We start from the raw sequence: 22,298 nt of genomic DNA, 5'->3' as shown, positions 1-22,298 counted from the left end.
TTTGGATAAATAACCACCAAAAGAATCCAACCCAAAGGGAAATCTGCAGGAATTCTCATTGAGGTATGACCACAAAGTCTGGAAGTAATTTAAAGCTTCTTCTGTTAAAAATCGTGACTAAGAATGATGTAAAAAGGAGACACAGGAAGAAGCACCGGGAGGGAACCATTCTACCCTTAGGGAGACAACAGCATCAATTCTTGATGATCTATTCTCAGAGTGTGCACAGCTTACCAAAAAACAAAAACAAAAACAACTTTCTTCTGGACTTTGTAAGACTGATCTTGGGGCAACATTATAATGGGAAAAGTTACTTGGATTAGGTTAGAATTTAAATTTGAATTTCCTAGTTTCACATCTGAGGAGCCATTATTTGATGCAGTGTTAAGAACACAATAGTTTTCTCAATCCAACCAGTTAACCCAAGCTTGTGAAATAGACTTCTATAGTGTGTGGCTTCTAAGGAATAAAAGTTCTTTCAGCACTGCATTTGGCTGAATGGGAGATACAAATACTTTTACAGAAACCTCACTGGGTACTAAAAAACCACAAAACTTCCAATAGTAATAAAATAAATTTGTGAGATTAAATGCATCACAGAGAAGAAATGTGAAGTTTATAGTTTCAGGAATGAAGTTTAACAGAGGATGATCAGGACTTGAAGCTTCAGGGTGACTAATGGGGAGGGAAGGAGAAAGGTCTACAAACACACAAAAGTAAAAACAAGCATGATCCGTTATTTACCAAATCAACCAGAGCAAGGGAAGATGTGATTGAGAATAGTGATAAATTGGAAAGGTAGACCTATTGTTGATTCGTATTAAGGGAGTTGACATGAAATCAGCTAAAACACTTCAGTAATGAATTTGGGTGTATAGATAAGGATGCTGGTATGGCAAATGGAGATGGAACACAAACTGAACAGCATTTTGAACTGTATCTGGCAAATAAGCTCTAGTTCAAGTTGTACATACAATGGTACTGGGCTAAAAACTGGTTACACAGAAAGTGGTATGCAATTTTACTACCTAGTTTTAGAGGACAAAGGAACCATTTTCAGTTGTCTTTGTTTTAGTGCCAGCCAACATTTCACGCCTTAAAACGTGGATGTCACTTTTGGTTTATTTTATAACTCAAAAAAAAAAAAAAAAAAAAGTCTCCAAAAATAATTAGAAACACTCCAGGAGGTCACAGAATGGAAAATGATATTTTAATGTTACATACAAATATTTAGCTTCTACTACTACACAATCAATAACAAAGATTTATTCCCAACTTAGACACAGAAAAAATATAGACCTATATTTACTGATTACTTATTCAAGATACTCAGAATGGGAAATAATTCAAATTTCTAGGTTTCTCTTCCAAAGCAATTGAATGATTATCTTGAGTGTCTATTCAGTGCATAGCTATTTTGTGCTATACCTGGAAGGGGGAGGAAGAAAGGTTATGAACCTGTTAGAAAAGACAGATACATAAACAACTCACTGATAATCAAGACAGAATGGCAAAAGTTAAGATACAGTAGAAATACTCTGTGGGAACAGGGGAAGGACCAATAGTGCTCATTCAAATAAGTTTATTTAGTGACTATCGTGCCAGACACCACCTTGGTTCCTCAGGAAATTAAAATTCATGACACAAGGAAGTTGAAGTAGATGGCTGGATAGTGCAAGCAAGCTAGGTGACCTAGCTATACTCGAGGTACACACACACAAGTCTGTGTCCACACACAAAGGAATGATTCTGTCCGTATGACAGGTATTAAGTTTCCAGGAGGTGATTTTTGACATACTATCCAACGTTAAATCTCTCTAAATGAAGAGATGGAAGGCACTGCAGGAGAAAAAAAACACTAGGACCAAATGCAAGAAATGCTGGGGAACGCCACGTCCTGGGATATGGAGCGTATCAGGGGGAGGGCTAGAGATGAAGCTATAAAGGTAGGCTGGGGGCTAGGTTACCAAGGGCCTCAGGTGCCTTATTTCTAAGACTAACCTCCAAGCAATGAGATTTCAAAATACTCTAGTAGGGAGTGACAGGATAAATTTTTCATTAAAAAAAAAAAAAAAAAAAAAAATCACCCTACCAACAGTGGCTGGTGGACAGTTGGGGCTTGCAGTGAGGATACTAATGAAATTCTAACCACACTTAAAATTCACTGACCATACAGATGTTGTTAACTCAAATTTCCAAGTAAGCCACTTTAAGGGCAGGAGAGATTCAGCCCAGTACTTCCAAGTCCTATTTAAAGGCTGTCAGTTGTCTTTTGACTGATACAGCAGTCCATTCCTAAGTTTTACACCTTAATCGTTGCCACAACTTGAAAACTTATCCCAAACTTTGTGTGTTAAGGCTTCCCTAATAGCACCTCAGGACATAATTCTACCATGCCTCTGGCAATTTACAATCTCCAAGTTCAGCTTTTTTCTTTTACAAAGTCAATTCTGGAGTTCCAATTGTACAATTTTGGTTTTAGAGTGCTTCTTCACAAGTTCGGCTAAGGAGACCCCATAGCTAACACTGCTAAGATTAAAGACACGGGCATAATCAACCTAGAGTCCTCTCAATCCAACCTGCACCAAGCCTGCTAGTCAGCAACCACCTTCTGTGGCTACACTTGCCACATAAAATGTTAGTTAAGCAGGCAACCTCTGTGTAAACTTGATTCTGCTCTCTCTTGGAAAAATACTTTTATTTGCTCTTTTAGAATCTTATTCTTCAAAGCATACAAGCTTCTAACATCAATGTTTTAAGGTGTGTGCTCCCATACCCATTTTCTTGAGTAAACTGTATCATCGACTGGACCTAAAATTTTTTAACAGTATTTTTATAGTTAATTTAAACAAGAGTTAAGTTTGTGTCCTTTGAGTTTTTTTGCAATATAAGGTTATAGAGAGGGGAATGATGGGAATGACGAATGCTGAAATTTAACCTTTCTTTAAAAAAAATGGCATTAAGTAAACATGACAAGAGAACTATGTGTACAGACGTTATGGTCACAAGATACTGTGTGTCTAGTTAAGCAAAGCCTAGAGAACAGACAAATGTAAACAGTTAACCTGATGAATAAGCAGGATTTTAAGACACACTAATACTCATTAAGTCTTTCAGTAATGCTAAGAAAGAAGATTCCAGAAACCTGTTTCACGTCATATAAACAAGCAACAAAGGTCCCAGAATACATATTTGTTTTTCCTAGTATAGGACCGATTTTATGCCTAGATTGCTTTATGTAGCACATCTACTCCTGTATCCAATTCTTGTACTTCTGGCCTTACTGATCTATACCTGTAGGTGTACAAGGGAAACAGGGAAACAAGCAAATTCACATCTACAGCGTTTTCTCCTAAGTCCCCAAACCTAGACATATTTGTCTTTATAGGTTCGTTCAGTACTAGTAAATCTCTATTCAAGACCTAAATGGATTCCTACTCAACAGATGGGAAGGCAAAGGTAAAGTTATAGTAAGGAAACTTACTCAAAAAACCCCACTTAACTTTGAAGCTAATAGGATTAAGGCAGTTGCTTTCCACCTTGCTTTAGGGATGTTTTACAGTAGGGATAATTTCCTGGTTGATTTTGTGTAATAGCCCCCTCTAGTGGCCATACGGTTTTCCCTAGCATTTATTCAAACAGGAGTGGAATATTAAAAAAAAAAAAAAGAGAGAGAATTAGACATCTGGCATCCCTACAAGTGGTTTTGTTCATATTTGGTGAAGATGAATATAGCATTCTATAGAGGCTCTCAATTTCCACTATCTTCACACCGATAGTTCTATCAATAGTTGACAGATTACAGTCCTAAATTACAGGAGTTAAGACATTTAACTTTGTTGAGCGTTAACTCCTTTGTGCTTAAGAGGTAAAGACAAACACCCAGGATCTGCAGAACTCAAGATCTTAAGTATTGTTTCATCTATCTGTTTTGCACACCTACCTACAACTGCAACCACCTTTTGCAAAAGTATGCGTTAAGTGTAAATTTTCTCTCCCCAATTACCCAGCTGCAGAACTTATTAGAATGTTTATTATGAGGTTATTTCTGCCTAAATTAACTTCTACATGACAAAGACTAATTTATTCAATTTATTTTTTCAGAAGCATCAAGTGCTTTTTGTAACAAAAATTCGATTCCTACAAAATCACAACCACCTTTAATGTAAGCCTGTCAGGTATAGCTTTTGAAGTTAATCAAGAAGCATCCCCAAAGTCCTCAATCACAGGAATAAGTCTAACTTCCTGGGCCTCTTTTTAAAGTTTTTGCCAGGATTGCTATTTGTTCAATAGGCAATCAAAATGAACACAATGAACAGATGCTTCCTTATAATCTCATTACTTCATGCCAATCCCAGCTTCTCATATAGGATCAGACTGATCAATGTAAAGTCCTGTAAAGTACTGAAAAAAATTACCCCCCAAGAATAAAACGTACCACTACATACACTAGGATGGCAGAATTTCCTTCAGTGGAGTACAATTGTTGAGTCCACAACAGCGACAGAATATAAAGAAATGTGGGTCATACCTTTTTTCTCGTGGCTGCTTCAGCCTAAAAAGATGGGGAACTTACATCTCAATAAAGGATCCACACTTAACAGGTTTTTCACTCACAAGCCCAAAGTTATACAGGTTTAGCTCTTCATTCTATTAGTTCTACAATCTCTTACCCAAACTTGTGGAGGCAAATGTATTTGAAATTTAGAGTCATTTTCACTTTATAATATTAAAATATATGGTGTATAGCCCCTGTATCATGTAACACCCTCAGCAAAGCCTATGGTAACTGTGTAACAAAACACCAATATTTCTGCAGAAGACCGCGTAGCCCCAGAAAGTGCAAAATGAAGGCATCAATTCTGGTCAGGTTTTACATTCAACAACAAATTTTGTTTTCAGAGTTTTTTGGATAAGAGATTGTGAACCTGTTTTCCGCCTTTGCACTCTATACCAGGATAAAACTAAGTGAAACCAAAGGATGGTTATGTAACAACAGAACTGCAGCCTAATAGCTTTCACTACTACTTATGATAAATACATACATATAACTTAATTTGTAATTTCAGCGCTTCATCTACAAAGTGAAAAGACGCAGTTCATCTACACAGAAAACTTGAAAAAAAACAAAAAACCCCACGTCAGCCCTAATGAGCAAGATGTTTCAAAGATAAAACTGAGAAAGCTGAAATTCTAAATCAATCTTATTCAACTTAAACACTACAATGAGTGTCCATGGGAACACTCAAAATTTATAAAAGTATACAACTTAGGAGAAAAAACATTTTAAATGAGGAAAATCTGTTATACAAAATTTAAAAAAATTATTAAACAAAATTTTAAAATAAAATTCAGATCCCAAACAATTACAAATCAGAAAATGGGTTTCTTACCTTTTGTTTCCAGAAGGATGTGGGCTGAACAGCAAGGTGGGTTATTCAATCTGACGTTATGAAAAATAATTGCTTAGAAAGACTTAGAGGAGTTTTTCCTTGGTTAGAAAATAACAAACTAATTATAGGTTCCCTACACTATTCTAAGGAGACACAAATAGGGAGAGAAAAGGGGAACAATACAGGGCAGCTTTTTTAGTTCTAAAACAATGTGACTGACTTTCTTCTAGTAGCTGCCAAAACAGGAGAGGTTTAGGACTCATTTCCTAAGACTGGAAAAAACAAAACAAAACAAAAACAACAAAGCCTACATCTCCCCTCACAGCTTCCAGGGGTCTGGACCCACACCCCTCTATCTTTCATAAATATGCAGTCAAGTTCTCTCATCTTCAGACAGCCTATTTATGACACATTTCCCATCTCACTTCAATTCTGAGGTTGGAATTATTATGATTTTTAGTAGAGTACATCTTTCAACTTAGGTTTAATACACTCAATCTTGAGTGAAGGCATTTTCATTTTGGTCTGATTTCCAACACATTCAATGAACAAAGGCTTAAGCCTAGCTCACATTAACCTTCCCAAAATTAGTTGTTTAAAATACTTATGTTCTACACATAAAACAGAACTTGTCAGTTTTAATAGTAAAAATCTTTCCACTTCTTGAACATTGGATTTTGAATTCTTGCATAAGAACTAGTAATTTTCTTAGTCTATACCAAGTTCTTTAAAGAATCTGTTTTGAATTTAAGATCCCTTCCCTTCCTCCCTACATTCCACAAGATTCATCTACATGTTTTGGTTAGGTGCCCTTATGCAAATCTCTCTCGGGGCCCATTTCCTCTACCACCAAGATCAGGTCTAGTTTTTTCTAGGTTTTAAATTATGTCACCTGCATAGTGGTCTTAAATTCAGCTTCCAACTCTGATTAGCATCCAAGGCAAATGTTAAGATTTAGTTATTTCTTTTGGGTGCAAAAAATGTGTTTTGATGGTTTTTGACTAGCTATGAGGAAATCAAAAGAAAAAGATTAGGGATTTTAACTAAAAATCTACTTCCCCAATTCACTGAAAATTTAGCACCAAGGGGCTGTCAAGTAAAAAGATACAAGAACTAGCAGACTAAGCTATAAATCACTGCTTTGGTAGGTTTTGGATACAGAATAATCTTATGGTTGACAAGGGTTCACAGGCAAAATTTTAAAGCCCAGCTTTTTATTAACAATAATTCACTCAAATATAAGCAGTTAATATTCTAGTGTAGTATTCACATTTCAAAACAAAGTAATTTGTTTCTAATCTGTGAATTGAACATTTAATACTTACCAATTTTTGACAAGAGCTTGACAATCTCCAACACTATCCCCAAGTTAACATTAACTAGTCACTACCCAAATTTTGCACAAAAACCTATGCTGTCTAGATTATCACCAAAAAATAAACATCTATAAATTTCTAATCATTTTTGTCAAAGTACGGGAAACTTATCTTTCAGAAACTAGATCATCCCATTTACCATATTATATACACCAAATTCCTTCTTATCTCCCTGAAGACTTTTACAATTAACATTAAGAGATGGCTAATACCATTTATTAGAGACTACCTTTCAAGAAGCTTTAATTTACTAATACATAACACAAGAATCAGTATCTTATCAAAGTATTAACGGATAGTCACCCACTTAAAATTTTACATGAAGAGGAAAAAGGACAACCATGCATAGTTTTTTAAAAAATGTTTATTTTTTTTTTCAAAGAAAAACGGCAATAGCCAATTGGAAACCTACTTATTCTTCAACTCCAATTTTGTTCTTTAAATTTAGAAGTGACTTACTGATTTACTATTTTAAACAAACCCCCCCTTTCCCCTTTAAATGTTTACCATCTACTCGTGCTGAATCCTTCCAAGGAGATTGCTCCAGCGTATTATCTCCAGGTCCTCGCTTTGCTCCTTTTACCAAAAAATGCAAAACACAATTCCATCGTGCATCTTAAGGGCTCCAATCGTCAAAAATAGGAAAAAAAAAATCTTTGGAATAGCCAATTAAGTTGAATAAAAAAAAAAAAAAAAAAAATCCACACGAATGCGGTTTGGTTGGGGCAGGAATCCACTCCTATGTTCCTGGTAATCTGATCCCGCTCCATGAATCCTTGTAATTCATCCTCCCTATCCTATCCACATTATGATTTGAATCCAATGATCCAGCTCCAAGGATTGGGATCCAGTGAGCCCTCTCCAATCCAAACCTTTATAACCAGCAAAACCAAAAAAGAGGAGGCAAAATGTTAGATACTGTAATCAAAAAAGGTTTCTGGGGAATGATGAGTTATGTCTGTCATCAGTTTAACAGATGTACATCAATAACTATCAAATTCCCCAAAACAAGTTTCTGAATGGTGTTCAGATAAATTTTAGAAACTTAATCATCATAGAGACTAATTGGAAGAAGCATTTTATATTTACAGTTCAACTGATAATGCCAACACTTGTTACTGTACAGCGTATTACAGGTTTTGTGGTTGCAAAAAGTTATGTAGTTGAAAAGTTTACTGGTATTGCTACCCACCCTAAGTCTAAACTAAACCTAATGCTCCCATCTGCAATTTAATTTGTAAATTAAAGTGTTTTAAACGAGTCAATTATGAATATTAGTTAAAAGGGGAAGGTGAGACTTAAAAAGTATTCCCAACTAGATTATCTACACCAATACATTGGAATTCTCTATTTTGCTTTCATTTTGTCTTAAAAAAATGAAATAGCAACGCTATATCAGTCACACAGAGGACATGCAGATTTAGCAGTATTGATATTATACTCTATCTGGTTGGAATTAAAGACACCCTGTACCCACATGTACACCAACAGCAGGTCACACATTAACAGTTGTAACTAAGCACTGTGACAAATTAGCCAGTTCTTCCCACATTAGTCCCTATTAAAACAAAAAAGGGGGGAAGGGAGCAAAATAAATTGTTACAAAATGGGCAATGTAACATTTGCCACAATTGCCAAGGTTTAAAGAGCAAAGCAATTGTAGCTAAAGATAACTGCATAAGATGTTTGCAAGTGTTTTAAGGTAGATGCATATAATCACTTTAAACCCTTGCCTTTTAGTATAAGGTCAATACTGCCAATTTCATCTGTGACAATAGCACTTGGAGTCATACCATTGCCTCCATTATTGATCTGATCCTCCTCAATCCTCCTTTTGACAATCCTAAAATGATTGAAATGTGCTCCACAATCCTTAATCCAAAGCATTCTTAATCCATCTCTTCAGATATGTCTACAGAAAGACACATGAAAAGCAAGATAAACATAAGAACTTCCCCAGGTAAGATAACCACAAACACCCCCCAACATCCCCAGTTCACACAAACCAGAGCAGAATAGACATTTACACAATATCACAGTCTGAAGAGCATGGAGAGTTAACTAAATTTAAACAATCCTGTCTATGACATCACTTAAAATACATTTTATCAGACATGAGGGGAATGTAGATGTTAGGAGCAAGGGGATATTACACAAGAATGCAATTCAACACTTTAGCCCATTCTGAACAAAACAGTTTGAATTAAAAAATGAAAAGATTGTACTGAGTAAAGGAAAACTGTATACAACATGGGTTCTACAAAAAGTGTCACCAATCATCTTATGTACGAGAGCGAGATCTGCTATGACGGGGAGAATAGCGTGGTGATCCTCTGCTTCTCCTTGGGGAATAACTGCGACTCCTGCTGTTGCTTCTGCTACGGCTTCTGCTACGACTACGGCTTCGAGATCGTGATCTTCCATAACTTGGACTTCTGGGCCCATCAACTTTAACCCGGATGTAGGCAGTTTCTCCCTATTGAATAGACAGAACTTTCGATTGAAAGATCTAAGCTTTCACCTGTCTTCAGGCATGCTGAACGAATACAATGTAACTAAAACCAGAAATCTGGTACTTTACTTGGACACCCTTGCCTGAATCTTACCTTCAAATTCCACTGTTAAGACCACTGTATCCAATTCTGGCCAAAGAAAAGAGTAAGTGTAAAAAACCTACCTCATGGGATCTAAACTTAGTGTTATCCAGTTTTCGAACTGCATAGGTCATATCTTCTTTCCGTACAAACTCCACGACACCAGTGCCATCTCGGTAAACATCAGCATAACATACATCACCTGCTTCACGCATGTGATCCTTCAGATCCTGCCAGCTTCCACTTGGAGGCAGTCCTAAAAAGGTATTTTTTCAACACCACTCACTCTATATTTCACATTAAACTTGAAATTTACACTAGAACAAAAACTACTTTAAAATTAATTAGACTCAAGATCCTAGGTTAAGAGCTGCTAAGATCCTGGAATCCAGAGTCCAAACTTACTTGCAAAGCAAAGATCTTCATATTCTAGGTACTCAACCTAATAGTAAATAACTACGTGGTAACAGGTATATCTCCACTACAGTGTTCCTTGTTACTAAATTTACCCGAGCAACTAATTTAAGACCTCTCACAAAAACTTGCATTTGTCAACACTGCTCACGCAAGGAAAAACTTAAAAGTGGTTTCTGTCCCTTCTCAACAACCCACACGAACAGTAAACTCACCAGAGACAACCACTCTGTTTTCAGAACGCCTGGATGGGGGGCCATAGCGGCCTCGGGGAGCCCCGCCACCTCCACCCCCGCCGCCGCCTCGGCCGGTGCCACGGCCGCTTCGAGGAAACTCCACCCGCAGACGGTATCCATCGTAATCATAGCCGTCGCGACCATATACCGCGTCTTCCGCGTCTCTGCGTGATCATAGAAAGCAAAAGGCGTAAGAAAAAGGACCGGGAGGGGCAGCTAACTCAGTCGGGAACTAGCGGCCCCCCGCACATGCGCACCCAGCATGGAAGAGCCCACATGCGCTGCATAATAGGAATGGCCCCTCCCCCACCCAGAAGCACGCCAGGTTCCCGACCACTACACCAGCCCTCAGCGCCTCAGTTTCCCGCTCCGAGACCGAAAGTCCGCTCTGGGGACGTCCATGGGCCCAGTCACCAGAGAAGCCACAGCGACTCGGCTCCTTACTCGACTCCTGCATGGGCGACATCGTCTTACCCCCAACCTAAGAGCCCACCTCCCCATTCTTTGTATCAAGGCCTTTCCCAACTACTCCCAACTTATTGCCTCAAGGCCGCAAGCCCCGGGCCGCCTCACCGAGGGTCCTCGAACTCAACGAAGGCGAAGGGCGGTCCTCCGCGGCGATTCTTGAGATCGATGTCACGGATAGCACCGTATTTGTAGAACACGTCCTCAATGTCCTTGGTTCGGATGTCTGGAGGTAAGTTACCCACGTAGATGCGGCAATCGTTGTTCCCTGCCGGGCCACGAATCACACCACCTCCCGACATGGCGGCGACGAAAAGCGCGGACTCGAGAACAGGCCTTCCCACCAAGCCTAGCGCACGGCAGAGCGAGCCCGCAGCGACACCACGTCTCCCGCGGCCCCTCCAAAATGGCGCCTTTATCAGCTCGGCGCACGGATATGGGGGGAGGGAGGAAGAGAAGCGGGAGGAAGCAGCTATTCGATCTCAGTACGCACGCGCAAGAGCGTAACGGGCACTGCGATAGGGACGCTCACGCACGTGCGACGTCACCCTCCGCGCGAAGGGAGAAAAAAGTTCCCCGCGTTCCCGATTTGCGGAGTGGCCTGCCAGTGAAGTGACCAGTCGTTTGGTAAGAATTAAACACAGATCCATCGGTAAACGGGCTACTAATCCCTGACGAGTCTTAAAGGATAGTCAACCTTCCCAGGAACGAGTCCCTTTTAAAAACAAGTCCGCGCCTTGAAAGCCTTTGGTGAAACCTAGCCTTGAGCTGTGTCCCACAATGCTCTGCGGCGTTAACGGCCTTTGGCGGGAAAGACTGCCGGGGGCGGAGTTAAAGGGGAAGGGACCTGGCCGTTGCTCCGGAAACGCGGACATTCTCGGAGAGTGCGGCTAGTCCAGGAGTTCCGCCGCTTGTGATTCAGGCTTGTGATTCAATCAGGAGCCGAGGCTTGACTGTATTCCCGCCCCTTCTCCTGCGCTCAGGCGGTGAGCTGCTTAGAGAAGGGTCTAATTTAGGGCAACCCAGCTTAGACTCCTTGGTAAATACTTTGCACCAAGTACCGTTCCATCGTCGGTTTAAAACTTAACTTTGTATGGGCTCAGTCCAACACACCTTGATGTAGTGGCGGTGGTTTGAACTGTATTCAGTCAGCCAGGACTCAGACCTCAGCTTCTCTTTAATTGCCTAGCCCTGCCTCAGAGGAGAGGTCCAGTGAAGGCTTGAAGAGTGACGTGCCTGTTATGTATCCAGCCCTTTGAAAGAACGAGAAAAGCGTGTGTGTGTATGCAAAATCTTGAAGTTTGTTCCCTTTTATGAACTCCTTCCGGGCCTCTCAGGTAATATAAACGAGCAAAATGGATGTGTGAGAACTGTGACCACTGGAGACCACTGTTGCTGCTCAGGACTGAGCCCTTTTGCCTGCTGGCCCAGGGAGTTAGGAACTTGTTTAGAGAGACCTCTGAAGTCTGGATTTTTATGTGAAGTGTTGGGATTTTAAAATATTAGTAATGAGTTCAATTTTTAAGAAAACTCTGCAGTCATAAATATGCTAAAACATCTGCACCCTGTGTTTAAGGATGATTTTCTTCATATTCTGTATTTGTTTGCAACAGTCCCCAAGGATGTGTGTGAGGCAATTTACGGAGATACCGTAAAACATTATTAGAACTGGACCAAGAACGCAGGGCGAATGGGAAAATAAGCAGGGAGGGATTAAGGTGAAATCAGGGTGAGGTTACTACACAAAATGCCAGCAGTAATATCCTGATCGGTTCCTAAAGATGCACTGCAAGTCTCACTCCGCTCATTCCGAAAGTCATGGTAAAGAAGGGAACACAAGTCTATTCAAAAGTCTAAATGCCTTTGAAATTAGAAAATAAATAGGTTGTTTAGGAGAATGGCATGTTTTCTTAGTTCTAAAAGTTGACAGTGCATTTTACAAACGTCTGAGTGATCCCAAAATACAAATTCAATTTGATCCTTAACGGACCCATAGAGGATCTCTGGTTGTGTTTGAACTCTCTGTGATGGTTTCCAAAATTATGTGTATATGTGCATGTACTTTTTCTTCAAAGAAGATTTGAAATTGTAATCAGATTCTTAAAGGGGTGTCTAGATTCTCACAGGGGGAAAAAAAAAACCTCTGAAAATTTTAGAGGGAAGGACAGATTATCTTTCAGACCATCCTTCACTGAGTATCCTTCAATGATATTTTTTGACAGTGAGCTTTTAATAAAAACAAAAGAACCTGATCATTTTTAAAATGAGAAGCTGACCAAAAAAGACACTATTTCAACAAATTGATTCAGTTTCTAGCCCTGTCCTATTCAGTTAGTAGCAGAAGAGATGAGAGTTTTTTAAAAAGTTGCAGGCATATCATGTATTGATTGGTTCATTCAATAGTTATTTAGTTAGCACACTTTGTTATTTTATACCTCCACTTAAGAGTTATTCAAGTTCATCTGTTGAATAATGTTAATGATAACTGAATTGATTTAAACATAGTTGCTTTTAATTTCAAGACATTTTTGTTCCAGAAAAATAAGAAAATTGTGAATTGGCTTTGATTTATTCTTGTCCAATTTAATGCAGTCATTTCTGATTTTGTTCAGTTCAGAGGAATACAAGTAGAAAATTTTTTTTAATTTAAAAAAATTTTATTTATTTTTGAGAGACACGGAGTGTGAGTGGGGGAGGGGCAGACAGAGAGGGAGACACAGACTCCAAAGCAGGCTCCAAGCTCCGAGCTGTCAGCACAGAGCCCAACGTGGGGCCAAACCCACAAATGGTGAGACATGACCCCAGCCGAACATGACCCTGACACTTAACCTACTGAGCCAACCCAGGCGCCCCAAGTAGAATTTAATATAGAGTGAATAAGACATTCTTGTTCCTCTGTTGGCTCCTTTTATTGTATTTGAACGTTAACCAAATTATAGGCTCGGGTCCATGATGAGTTCAGGATGTAGCAGGAAAAGTCTGGCTGTTTATCGAGATTTCCCAGGATGACATTAGTTTGGTGATTATTACAGTTCCGGGTGTGATAGTAATATCAATGTCCCAGAGTTGATTAACATATTTTAGTCCACAAGAGCAAAAACTAAGAAAATAAACCAAGTCATTTGTTCATTTGTTGGGGACAGATTAATTTTTGGTAGCCAGGATGCTCAAATTATACAAACCAAAGATAACTGTTTTGGCGGGTCTGGAAAGCATATCAGACAGTTGCTTAGTAAATGAGGAATCAAAGCAAAATGAGGCGAATTGTTTTGAGGGATTTCATTGAGACAATGGTGAGGCCTGAAAAAATGATCCCTGCCCCATCTCAGAGTATACCTCTTCAAAGACAGGAAAACTCATACCCCCATGGGTTTTGTGGGTCTGTTCCCTGGACAATGCTGGGTAAAGATTGGCAATTCTCTTTCTGTAGGCTAATCTGCACATAAACTTTGTCTAAACAGTATACTAGACAATTGATTCGATTTCTGCGGACCAAATTACAGCCACTTCCACCTTGCCTCCTGAGATTATATCCTCATCTTTTTTGTTTGTTTGTTTGTTTGTTTGTTTGTTTTCAAGTAGGCTTCATGCCCAGCGCAGAGCCCAGTGTGGGGCTTGAACTCAGGACCCTGAGATTATGGCCTGAGCTGAGATCAAGAGTTGGGCCACCCAGGCACCCCCATCTTCATCTTAATTAAGGATTCAGAGTGTTTGTAAACTCCTCACTTACACGTTCACTGGCAGTTTTATGGATTGCTCCCACAACCAACTAATCTACTAAGTATAGATTTTACTAGCTTAATTCTCAGAAACTGCCTTATTTTCAGCACTGTCGCTATTTATGAAAACTTCCTCAAAAAATTTTCAAGCCTTTTGATTCAATTTAGTAAGTATATACTAGTGTCAGCACTATATTTTATCCTGGAAATAATTACTTGAAAAAAAAAATTCAAAGAGTTAATTACCATGAAAGTTGAAATTACAAGACGCAGGTTTTCAGTGATTTGCCAAACACTTAAATCTCTATACCTGTGGTGATAGTTATGAAACTCTGTAAACATACTAGAAATAATTGAATTGTACACAAAGCGAATGAATTGTATAGTATGTAAATTATAACTCAATAAAATTGTGTTTTTTTAATACCATTTTTAGTTTTTTAGTACCATTTCTCTAAGGGCATTGGGGATTAGGAGTGTTCTAGAGTAATTTGCACTGAAATACGTCTTTCCAAATCTGGAAATCCTGTTTTCCATACACACGTGTCAATCCCTACTGTCTTCCTTGGGGATAACTGTTATTTTTCTGGGCGAAGAGACCCAAAGATTAGGAGCACTTGATTCTGCTGTGTATAGGAGTTCCCTCCAGAAACAGTTCATTTGCGTGACTCTATTCCCTTGTTCCGCTTGTTTCAGTAATAAAAATATTCTCTGAAAAAGGAAGAAATAGTATATATCTTTTTATTTCATTTATTTTTGTCTCCTCTTTAATAAACTATATTGAGGACAGATTTCTGCTATAACTTCCTACCAGTAAAATCTCTGTTAAAATGAATATTACTGACCATTTGCTGACTGCTTTTTGAAAGAGGTGGGGCATTAGGTGAGCAGAATTAGATGAGAAGGTTTCTATGGAAACCTTGTCATGTTGCTACCAGCGGGTAGACACAATGGGTACAAGCATTATTTTTCATTTCACAGCATAATAATGATGGCCACTTTACAGGCCCAAATAAGTCATCTAATAATACAGTCTTGGTAATCTTACTTTTTAAAAAAATTGTTTATTTTTTATTATTTTTGAGAGACAGAGAGAGGCAGAATGCAAGCTGGGGAGGAGCAAAGAGAGAGGGAGAACAGAATCTGAAGGAGGCTCCAGGCTCTGAGCTGTCAGCACAGAGCCCAACACGGGGTTTCAACTCATGAGCCATGAGATCTTGACCTGAGCTGAAGTCTGATGCTTAACTGATTGAGCCACCCAGGTGCTCCTTGGTAATCTTATTTTAGGACTGGCTTCCCTTATTCTTTGATTCTTCTTGTTTTGTTTTTGGCTAATTCTTCCCATCTTTAAGGTCCCATTATTAATAACAATAGAATATGATTTTGCCAGAAAACAGCTCTTAAAATTGTCTGTTACAAAGATATATTTTCACCACGTCTTCTTCTTCCTGTTACTATTATTACTCCCTCTTCCTGCTTAGTTCTTTCTCTTAAAAATTAAAACTCTATTCATGTTGTACATTCCCTAATTGGGGTAATTGGCTCTTTAAGGAATTTTGTTAAAAAAATATGGCAGACGGGCACCTGGCTTGCTCAGTTGGTAGAGCACACAATTCTTGATTTGGGGGTTGTGAGTTTGAGCCCCATGTTGGATATAGAGATTACTTAAAAGTAAAATCTTCAGGGGCACCTGGGTGGCTCAGTCGGTTAAGCGTCCAGCTCTTGATTTCAGCTCAGGTCACGATCTCATGGTTCATGGGTTCAAGCCCCACATCTGTGCTGATGGGGTTGAGCCTGCTTAGGATTCTCTCTCCCTCTCTCTCTACCCCTCCCCCTGCTCACTCACTCTCAAAATAAACATAAAAAAATCTTTTAAAAAATAGCAGATTGGGGCGCCTGGGTGGCGCAGTCGGTTAAGCGTCCGACTTCAGCCAGGTCACGATCTCGCAGTCCGTGAGTTCGAGCCCCACGTCGGGCTCTGGGCTGATGGCTCAGAGCCTGGAGCCTGTTTCCGATTCTGTGTCTCCCTCTCTCTCTGCCCCTCCCCCGTTCATGCTCTGTCTCTCTCTGTCCCAAAAATAAATAAACGTTGAAAAAAAAAATTAAAAAAAAATTGCAGATATGCTTTATTTGCTAGAAATGCTACCCTTTTTTGACAAATAGTGTGAGTCCTATGTAAATATTAGCTATGATTAGTAGTAGTAATAGTAGTATTATATGTTAATGCTACCAAGTATTATATTGGAAGTAATTTCTTTTTAAAATTTCTTTTTAATATTTATTTTTGAGAGAGAGAGAGACAGACAGAGTGGGAGCTGGGGAGGGGCAGAGAGAGAGGGAGACACAGAATCCGAAGCAGGCTCCAGGGTCTGAGCTGTCAACAAGACCCAGTGTGGGGCTCAAACTCACAAACCCTGAGATCATGACCTGAGCCAAAGTTGGATGCTTAACTGAGCCACCCAGTGCCCCAAAATGTATCTTTTTTAAAAATGTGTATTTATTTATTTTTGAGAGAGCACCAGTGGGAGAGGGGCAGAGAGAGAGAGAGAGAGGGAGACATAGAATCTGAAGGTGGGCTCCAGGCTCTGAGATGTCAGCATAGAACCTGACGTGGGGCTCAAACCCACGAACCATGAGATCGTGACCTGGGCTGAAGTTGGACGCTTACCAGATGGAGCCACCGAGGCGCCCCGAAATAATTTCAATAAAATTTTTTATTTGAAGTTTTGAGAGTATGACTATTTTTTCTTTATTGTTTTAAAAGGTATTCCAGGTTAGCTGAAAACTCTTAGAATTACTTTTCAAGACTTACTTGCAGAGTGGAGTAGTTGCAACAAAGACTCCGTGGCCCACAAGCCTAAAATATTTACCATGTGGCTCTTTACAGAAAAAGTTTGCCAACCTCTGACTGAGAGGAAAAATAACCTGCTTTTGTTATTTTTTTAGTACTTAAACCCAATTCAAAAATTCAGTTTTGTCATGGTCTCTCTCTCTCTCCCTCTCTCTGTAGTGTTTTTGTCATGGGTAATATCTTACTTACATTGCTAATATTTGTAAACATAAGTAGTACGCTTTTCAAGTGACTCATTGTTTACTCACGCTTCATCAGCCATTACTGCAGTTTAGGGATAGGGTACCAAGACCTGCTGGCAACCAACTGCCCTGCCATTTGGACCAGCTTTGAAGAGGAGCTGTTGCTCTGCTTCTTTGGGCTACATTCTTTTGTAGTCTAGTGGACTCAGAATTGCCAGTGCAAGAGTGCAGGTCTTTGGAACCATTCTTGCATGGAAGTAATGTGACCTGCAAAGAGTTCATAACAGGCTTTGGTCTAAGGAAGTATCTGTTAATGCCCACTCACTGTGGGGTTTGCAGATGAAATTTCTAAAAGTTGCAGATCGTCTTCTACAGTTCTAGGATCCCACTGGCTTTTAGGCTGGTGTTGGTACCATCATGCTGGACCTCTGGGTAGTCTATAATCTAGACCCATGCCCATGAGGTTCTTCCTTGTCTGGCTCACACCTGCTTGCATGTGTCCAGGAGCCACTCTGCCTCACCAGCTGCGATTTCTTCCAAGTTACTGTCTACTCTCCGTAGAATCCAGACTCCAGGGGAGAAAAATTCTTTCCCTTGGCTCAGAGTCTGCATTTCCTGTCTTGGAATCTGTCTTTATATAAGATGATTGAGAATGAGAATGTTTGCCTTTAGAGGAACTTCCTCTCTTTTCTGCAGAAATATAACCTCTCCCTCCAACTCCACCAGAACAATTTCATCAGGTCATAATGGGCTGACATTGATGTATTTTCTGAAGTCTGGATTGTTCACAATTTAAACCACATGTAGGACACTCTCAGTACATAGGCAAGGATGAACCTTGCCAGCCCAACATAGTCCAGTACATTTTTCCTTTTCCGGTTCCTCTAATAAGAGCTGAAAAACAGGTCTCAATAGCCTTTATGTAACCTTGTGGATCTCAGTTTGGACAGTGCAAGCAACAGCTTAAACAAGCCATCCCCACAAAAACATATCTACGTTAGTAATGAGGTAAGAAGTATTTCTATCCATACGTTCCTAAGCCTCTATAATAATTTTATACAGGCATGGCACGAATTCACCGAAAACAATTTATATGCCCAAGCAGTATTTTCAGCTTCTCAGTCTAAAATATCTGCATTTAGAAAAAAGCTTTCTTTATAGTTTTTCTCAAAATGAGCAAGTGGGTGTTGCTTTAAATTGGTGCAACTAGAAAGCCCCATTAGGTAGGCTTCTTAACACAAAAGAAACAGTCTAAAAGATTACTCAGATCTTTCACCTTTTTGGATACAATAACTGCTTATCACTCTAACGTTTTTTAAGCCTCAACTAAATCCAGGTTTTAAAAAAATTATAGAAATTTCTTAAAAAAAAAAGTTTATTTCTAAGGAATTTCTACACCCAGCATGGAGCTTGAACTTTAACCCTGAGATCAAGAGTCTTATGCTCTACTGACTGAGCCACCCAGGTGCCCCTAGGCATTTCTTCTAATAATGTTTTCTCAAGTCACAGTTCCAGAAAGTTTCTTATAAACTCTTAGTTTGCAAGTACACTTAGGACTATTTGGGGCTCCAGTTACAATTCCATGTGACAATGTATTCTTCAAATACTCTAGTTGCCCTTAAAACTATTTATTTATCTAGATGTTGATGCAGCAATTTATATTCAACTATTTGAATGCCAAAGCCATACTGCCACAGATTCAGTCTTCCCTGTGGAGTGCCGATCATTTTTGAGCCTTTCTCCTAAATCAAAGGAGGTACTTGGGGATAGTATAAAGTAATAGAGGCTCTCACTAAGCATGATTTGCACAGTACCAAGTTATTAAATCAGTTTCCAAAGTTTACAGCACTATAAACAAACAGTAAATAAACATGCTTCAACCAACTTCTGTTTGGTAAGGCTGCAGTAATACAAGGGTCCCAGAAATTTCAGTGGCTTAACAAAATAACCAAGGTCTCACTTGTTACATAATGGCAACCATGGGCAGGCAGTGGCATTACTCTCTGTGTCCTATTCTGGAATCCAGGACTCTGGTGTGGTGGAAAGATGGGCTTCTGTTGAAATCCCCTGTACTATTTACTAGCTGTGTGATTTTGCACAAGTCCCTTAACGTAAGCCTCTGTTTCTTCATCTATAAAATGGGGATAATAATAGTACTTCCCAGCGTCGATGTAAAGATTAAATGTGATAGCATGTAGAAGTCAACTAGCAGTAGAATGCCCTTCACACAGAAGTTCCCACTAATTTTACAGGGTTCTTATTCAGGCTCTGAAGACCTATGCCCTTGGATTATCACCATTTGTGGTTCAGTTGGTGGTCCCCTGTACTATTCTTTGGGGGAAGGAATAAGTGAAACTCAACTCTGTTTTGCAACTAACTTGATATTGTGGGTATATAGCTTAGTGGAAAGTAGGTTGAAGTTCTTGTCTTAATTAAATTTCTCTGTTTGTTTTCAGGGGGGGAGATATGGCCTATGCCGTGGGGAAAAAAAAAAAGTTCTGAAATTCCCTCCACATATCACATAGAGAAACAAAAGTGTCCCTGGCCTCTAGTCAGATGCAGGATGTAGCCTCTAGTGCTAACCAAATATATAACTGGAGGGAATGTGATGTAGCTCTTTTGCCTTTGTCTATGTTTCTGAAGAATGTCTCCCTTGTGGAAAAGCTGACAGGATGATAAAAACCTCCTGATTAACGTAATGCTTTTCTCTGTTGCTCGGGGCTTGTGTGTGTGTGTGTGTGTGTGTGTGTGTGTGTGTGTGTGTTTATGCGTGTGTGTTTTAAAACTAACTAGTTGGAAAAACATCTTCGGTTTCTCCTTGCTGATCTGTTTCTGAGCAGTGACATGTTCTTATAACAGTACGGACTTTGGAGGTGAGCAGATTTGAATTTAAATCCTGACACCTTCACTTACTAGTTGTGTTATCTGGGCTAATAAATAAATGTCCTTTTGTTCACTTATTCATTTTACGGTTTGTTGTATTAGGGCTTCAGTACATCTAATTGATATAATTCATTGAACCCAGAACCATGGGTGCAGAAGTGTGCTGGGAATGGAACCCATCTGTGCCACTTGTGGCCATCATGAAAATCTAATACAAAACGAAATTTCCTAACATAACACTCCTTACCAACCCAATAATAATAAAATTCCATGTAGAAAATTAACCAAATTCTCTTCAACTTTTCAGATTAAAATCATAAATATTAAACCTTTCTAAACAAGCAGGATTCCAGAAGACTTCAGATTTTCGGACGGTACAGTATGGACATTTCGGTCCCATTCTCATCTCAAAAAACATGAGGATAAAGACCAAATACAAGATCAATCTTGGATAAAACGTACAAGACATCTGAGGCCTTAAGCCATCCAGGGAAGTAGAAAGTGGGAAAAGTAGAAAATAGAAAATGGAAGGGGGCAGTAGATGACTCAGCAGACTGGTAGAGTCCCAGAAGGGCAAACCTAAGCACCTGAACCACAAGCCGAACTCCCTCACACAACCCATGAAAGAGAAACAGGGTACCATGTTCGTAGGTGGTAGAGGCTGACACCATGATAGAATCTCTGGAAAATTTCAATTTGACCAAAAGCAGAAGAATTGTAGCCAGTTCTTCCTACAGTCAAGTCCTACCCATATATATGCTGCTTTCAGTCAACTATGTGGTGCCTACTTATAAATATGAATGGCCAGTCAAGAACTCCCAGATGTTTGTTTGTTTGTTTATTTTTATTTGTCTTTTAATATGAAATTTATTGTCAAATTGGTTTCCATACAACACCCAGTGCTCATCCCAACAGGTGCCTTCCTCAATGCCCATCACTCACTTTCCCCTCCTCTCCACACCACCCCCCCCCCCCCATCAGCCCTCAGTTTATTCTCAGTATTTAAGAGTCTCTTATGGTTTGCCTCCTTCCCTCTCTGTAACTTTTTTCCCCCCTTCTCCTCCCCCCTGGTCTTCTGTTGAGTTTCTCAGGATCCACATAAGAGTGAAAACATATGGTATCTGTCTTTCTCTGCCTGACTTATTTCACTTAGCATAACACTCTCCGGTTCCATCCATGTTGCTACAAATGGCCAGATTTCATTCTTTCTCATTGCCAAGTAGCATTCCATTGTATATGTAAACCACATCTTCTTTATCCATTCGTCAGTTGATGGACATTTAGGCTCTTACCCTAATTTGGCTATTGTTGAAAGTGCTGCTATAAACATTGGGGTACAAGTGCCCCTATGCATCAGCATTCCTGTGTCCCTTGGGTAAATTCCTAGCAGTGCTATTGCTGGGTCATAGGGTAGATCTATTTTTAATTTTTTGAGGAACCTCCACACTGTTTTCCAGAGCAGCTGCACCCGTTTGCATTCCCACCAGCAGTGCAAGAGGGTTCCCGTTTCTCCAGCATCTATAGTCTCCTGATTTGTTCATTTTAGCCACTCTGACTGGTGTGAGGTGGTATCTGAGTGTGGTTTTGATTTGTATTTCCCTGATGAGGAGCGACATTGAGCATGTTTTCATGTGCCTGTTGGCCATCTGGATGTCTTCTTTAGAAAAGTGTCTGCCCATGTCTTCTGCCCATTTCTTCACTGGATTATTTATTTTTCGGGTGTGGAGCTGGTGAGTTCTTTATAGATTTTGGTTACTAGCCCTTTGTCCAATGTGTCATTTGCAAATATCTTTTCCCATTCCATCGGTTGCCTTTTAGTTTTGTTGATTGTTTCCTTTGCAGTGAAGAAGCTTTTTATCTTGATGAGGTCCTAATAGTTCATTTTTGCTTTTAATTCCCTTGCCTTTGGGAATGTGTCAAGTAAGAAATTGCTGCGGCTGAGGTCAGAGAGGTTTTTTTCCTGCTTTCTCCTCTAGGGTTTTGATGGTTTCCTGTCTCACATTCAGGTCCTTCATCCATTTTGATTTTATTTTTGTGAGTGGTGTAATAAAGTAGCCTAATTTCATTTTTCTGCATGTTGCTGTCCAATTCTCCCAGCACCATTTGTTAAAGAGACTGTCTTTTTTCCATTGGATATTCTTTCAAGAACTGCCAGATGTTTAAAGAAAATGTCCAACAAGAAAGA

The 22,298-nt window shown here is 39.5% G+C and overlaps 1 protein-coding gene and 1 long non-coding RNA gene across 5 annotated transcripts; one reads left to right on the top strand and one right to left on the bottom strand.

The window, feature by feature from the left end:
- Window positions 1-7,115: 7,115 nt before the first annotated feature.
- On the bottom strand, window positions 7,116-11,259 carry SRSF1 (serine and arginine rich splicing factor 1). 4 transcript variants are annotated; one of them, XR_006714860.1, is made up of 5 exons: window positions 10,587-10,970; window positions 9,993-10,177; window positions 9,447-9,619; window positions 8,563-9,245; window positions 7,116-7,641 (listed from the first exon to the last, which is right to left on the bottom strand). XR_006714860.1 is itself a non-coding variant. In XM_045488264.1 (4 exons), the coding sequence occupies exons 1-4, from the start codon at window positions 10,778-10,780 to the stop codon at window positions 9,051-9,053; spliced, it is 747 nt and encodes a 248-aa protein (XP_045344220.1). In that variant the 5' UTR covers window positions 10,781-11,259; the 3' UTR covers window positions 7,116-9,050. The 4 variants fall into 4 exon arrangements, 2 of the variants coding, with proteins under 2 accessions (XP_045344220.1, XP_045344221.1); XR_006714861.1 differs by having other exon boundaries at window positions 8,563-8,681; window positions 10,587-10,914; XM_045488264.1 differs by having other exon boundaries at window positions 7,116-9,245; window positions 10,587-11,259.
- Window positions 11,004-14,626, top strand: LOC123603402. Its single transcript, XR_006714862.1, has 2 exons — window positions 11,004-11,105; window positions 11,668-14,626. It is a non-coding gene; the product is annotated as an uncharacterized LOC123603402 (long non-coding RNA).
- Window positions 14,627-22,298: the final 7,672 nt, after the last annotated feature.

Source organism: Leopardus geoffroyi, chromosome E1 (assembly GCF_018350155.1).
Source record: "Leopardus geoffroyi isolate Oge1 chromosome E1, O.geoffroyi_Oge1_pat1.0, whole genome shotgun sequence".
NCBI lineage: Eukaryota > Metazoa > Chordata > Mammalia > Carnivora > Felidae > Leopardus > Leopardus geoffroyi.
The sequence above is the reverse complement of the archived record's forward strand: the minus strand, read 5'-3'. Positions and strand labels throughout refer to the sequence as shown.

What these genes read in the sequence shown, in the direction of transcription:
- SRSF1 (XM_045488264.1), bottom strand. Translation starts at nt 10,780, where the DNA reads ATGTCGGGAGGTGGTGTGATTCGTGGCCCGGCAGGGAACAACGATTGC. An exon ending in GTTGAGTTCGAGGACCCTCG is followed by an intron (nt 10,178 to 10,586) that starts GTGAGGCGGCCC and finishes ATGATCACGCAG; the next exon opens with AGACGCGGAAGACGCGGTAT. An exon ending in CTAAGTTTAGATCCCATGAG is followed by an intron (nt 9,246 to 9,446) that starts GTAGGTTTTTTA and finishes TCTATTCAATAG; the next exon opens with GGAGAAACTGCCTACATCCG.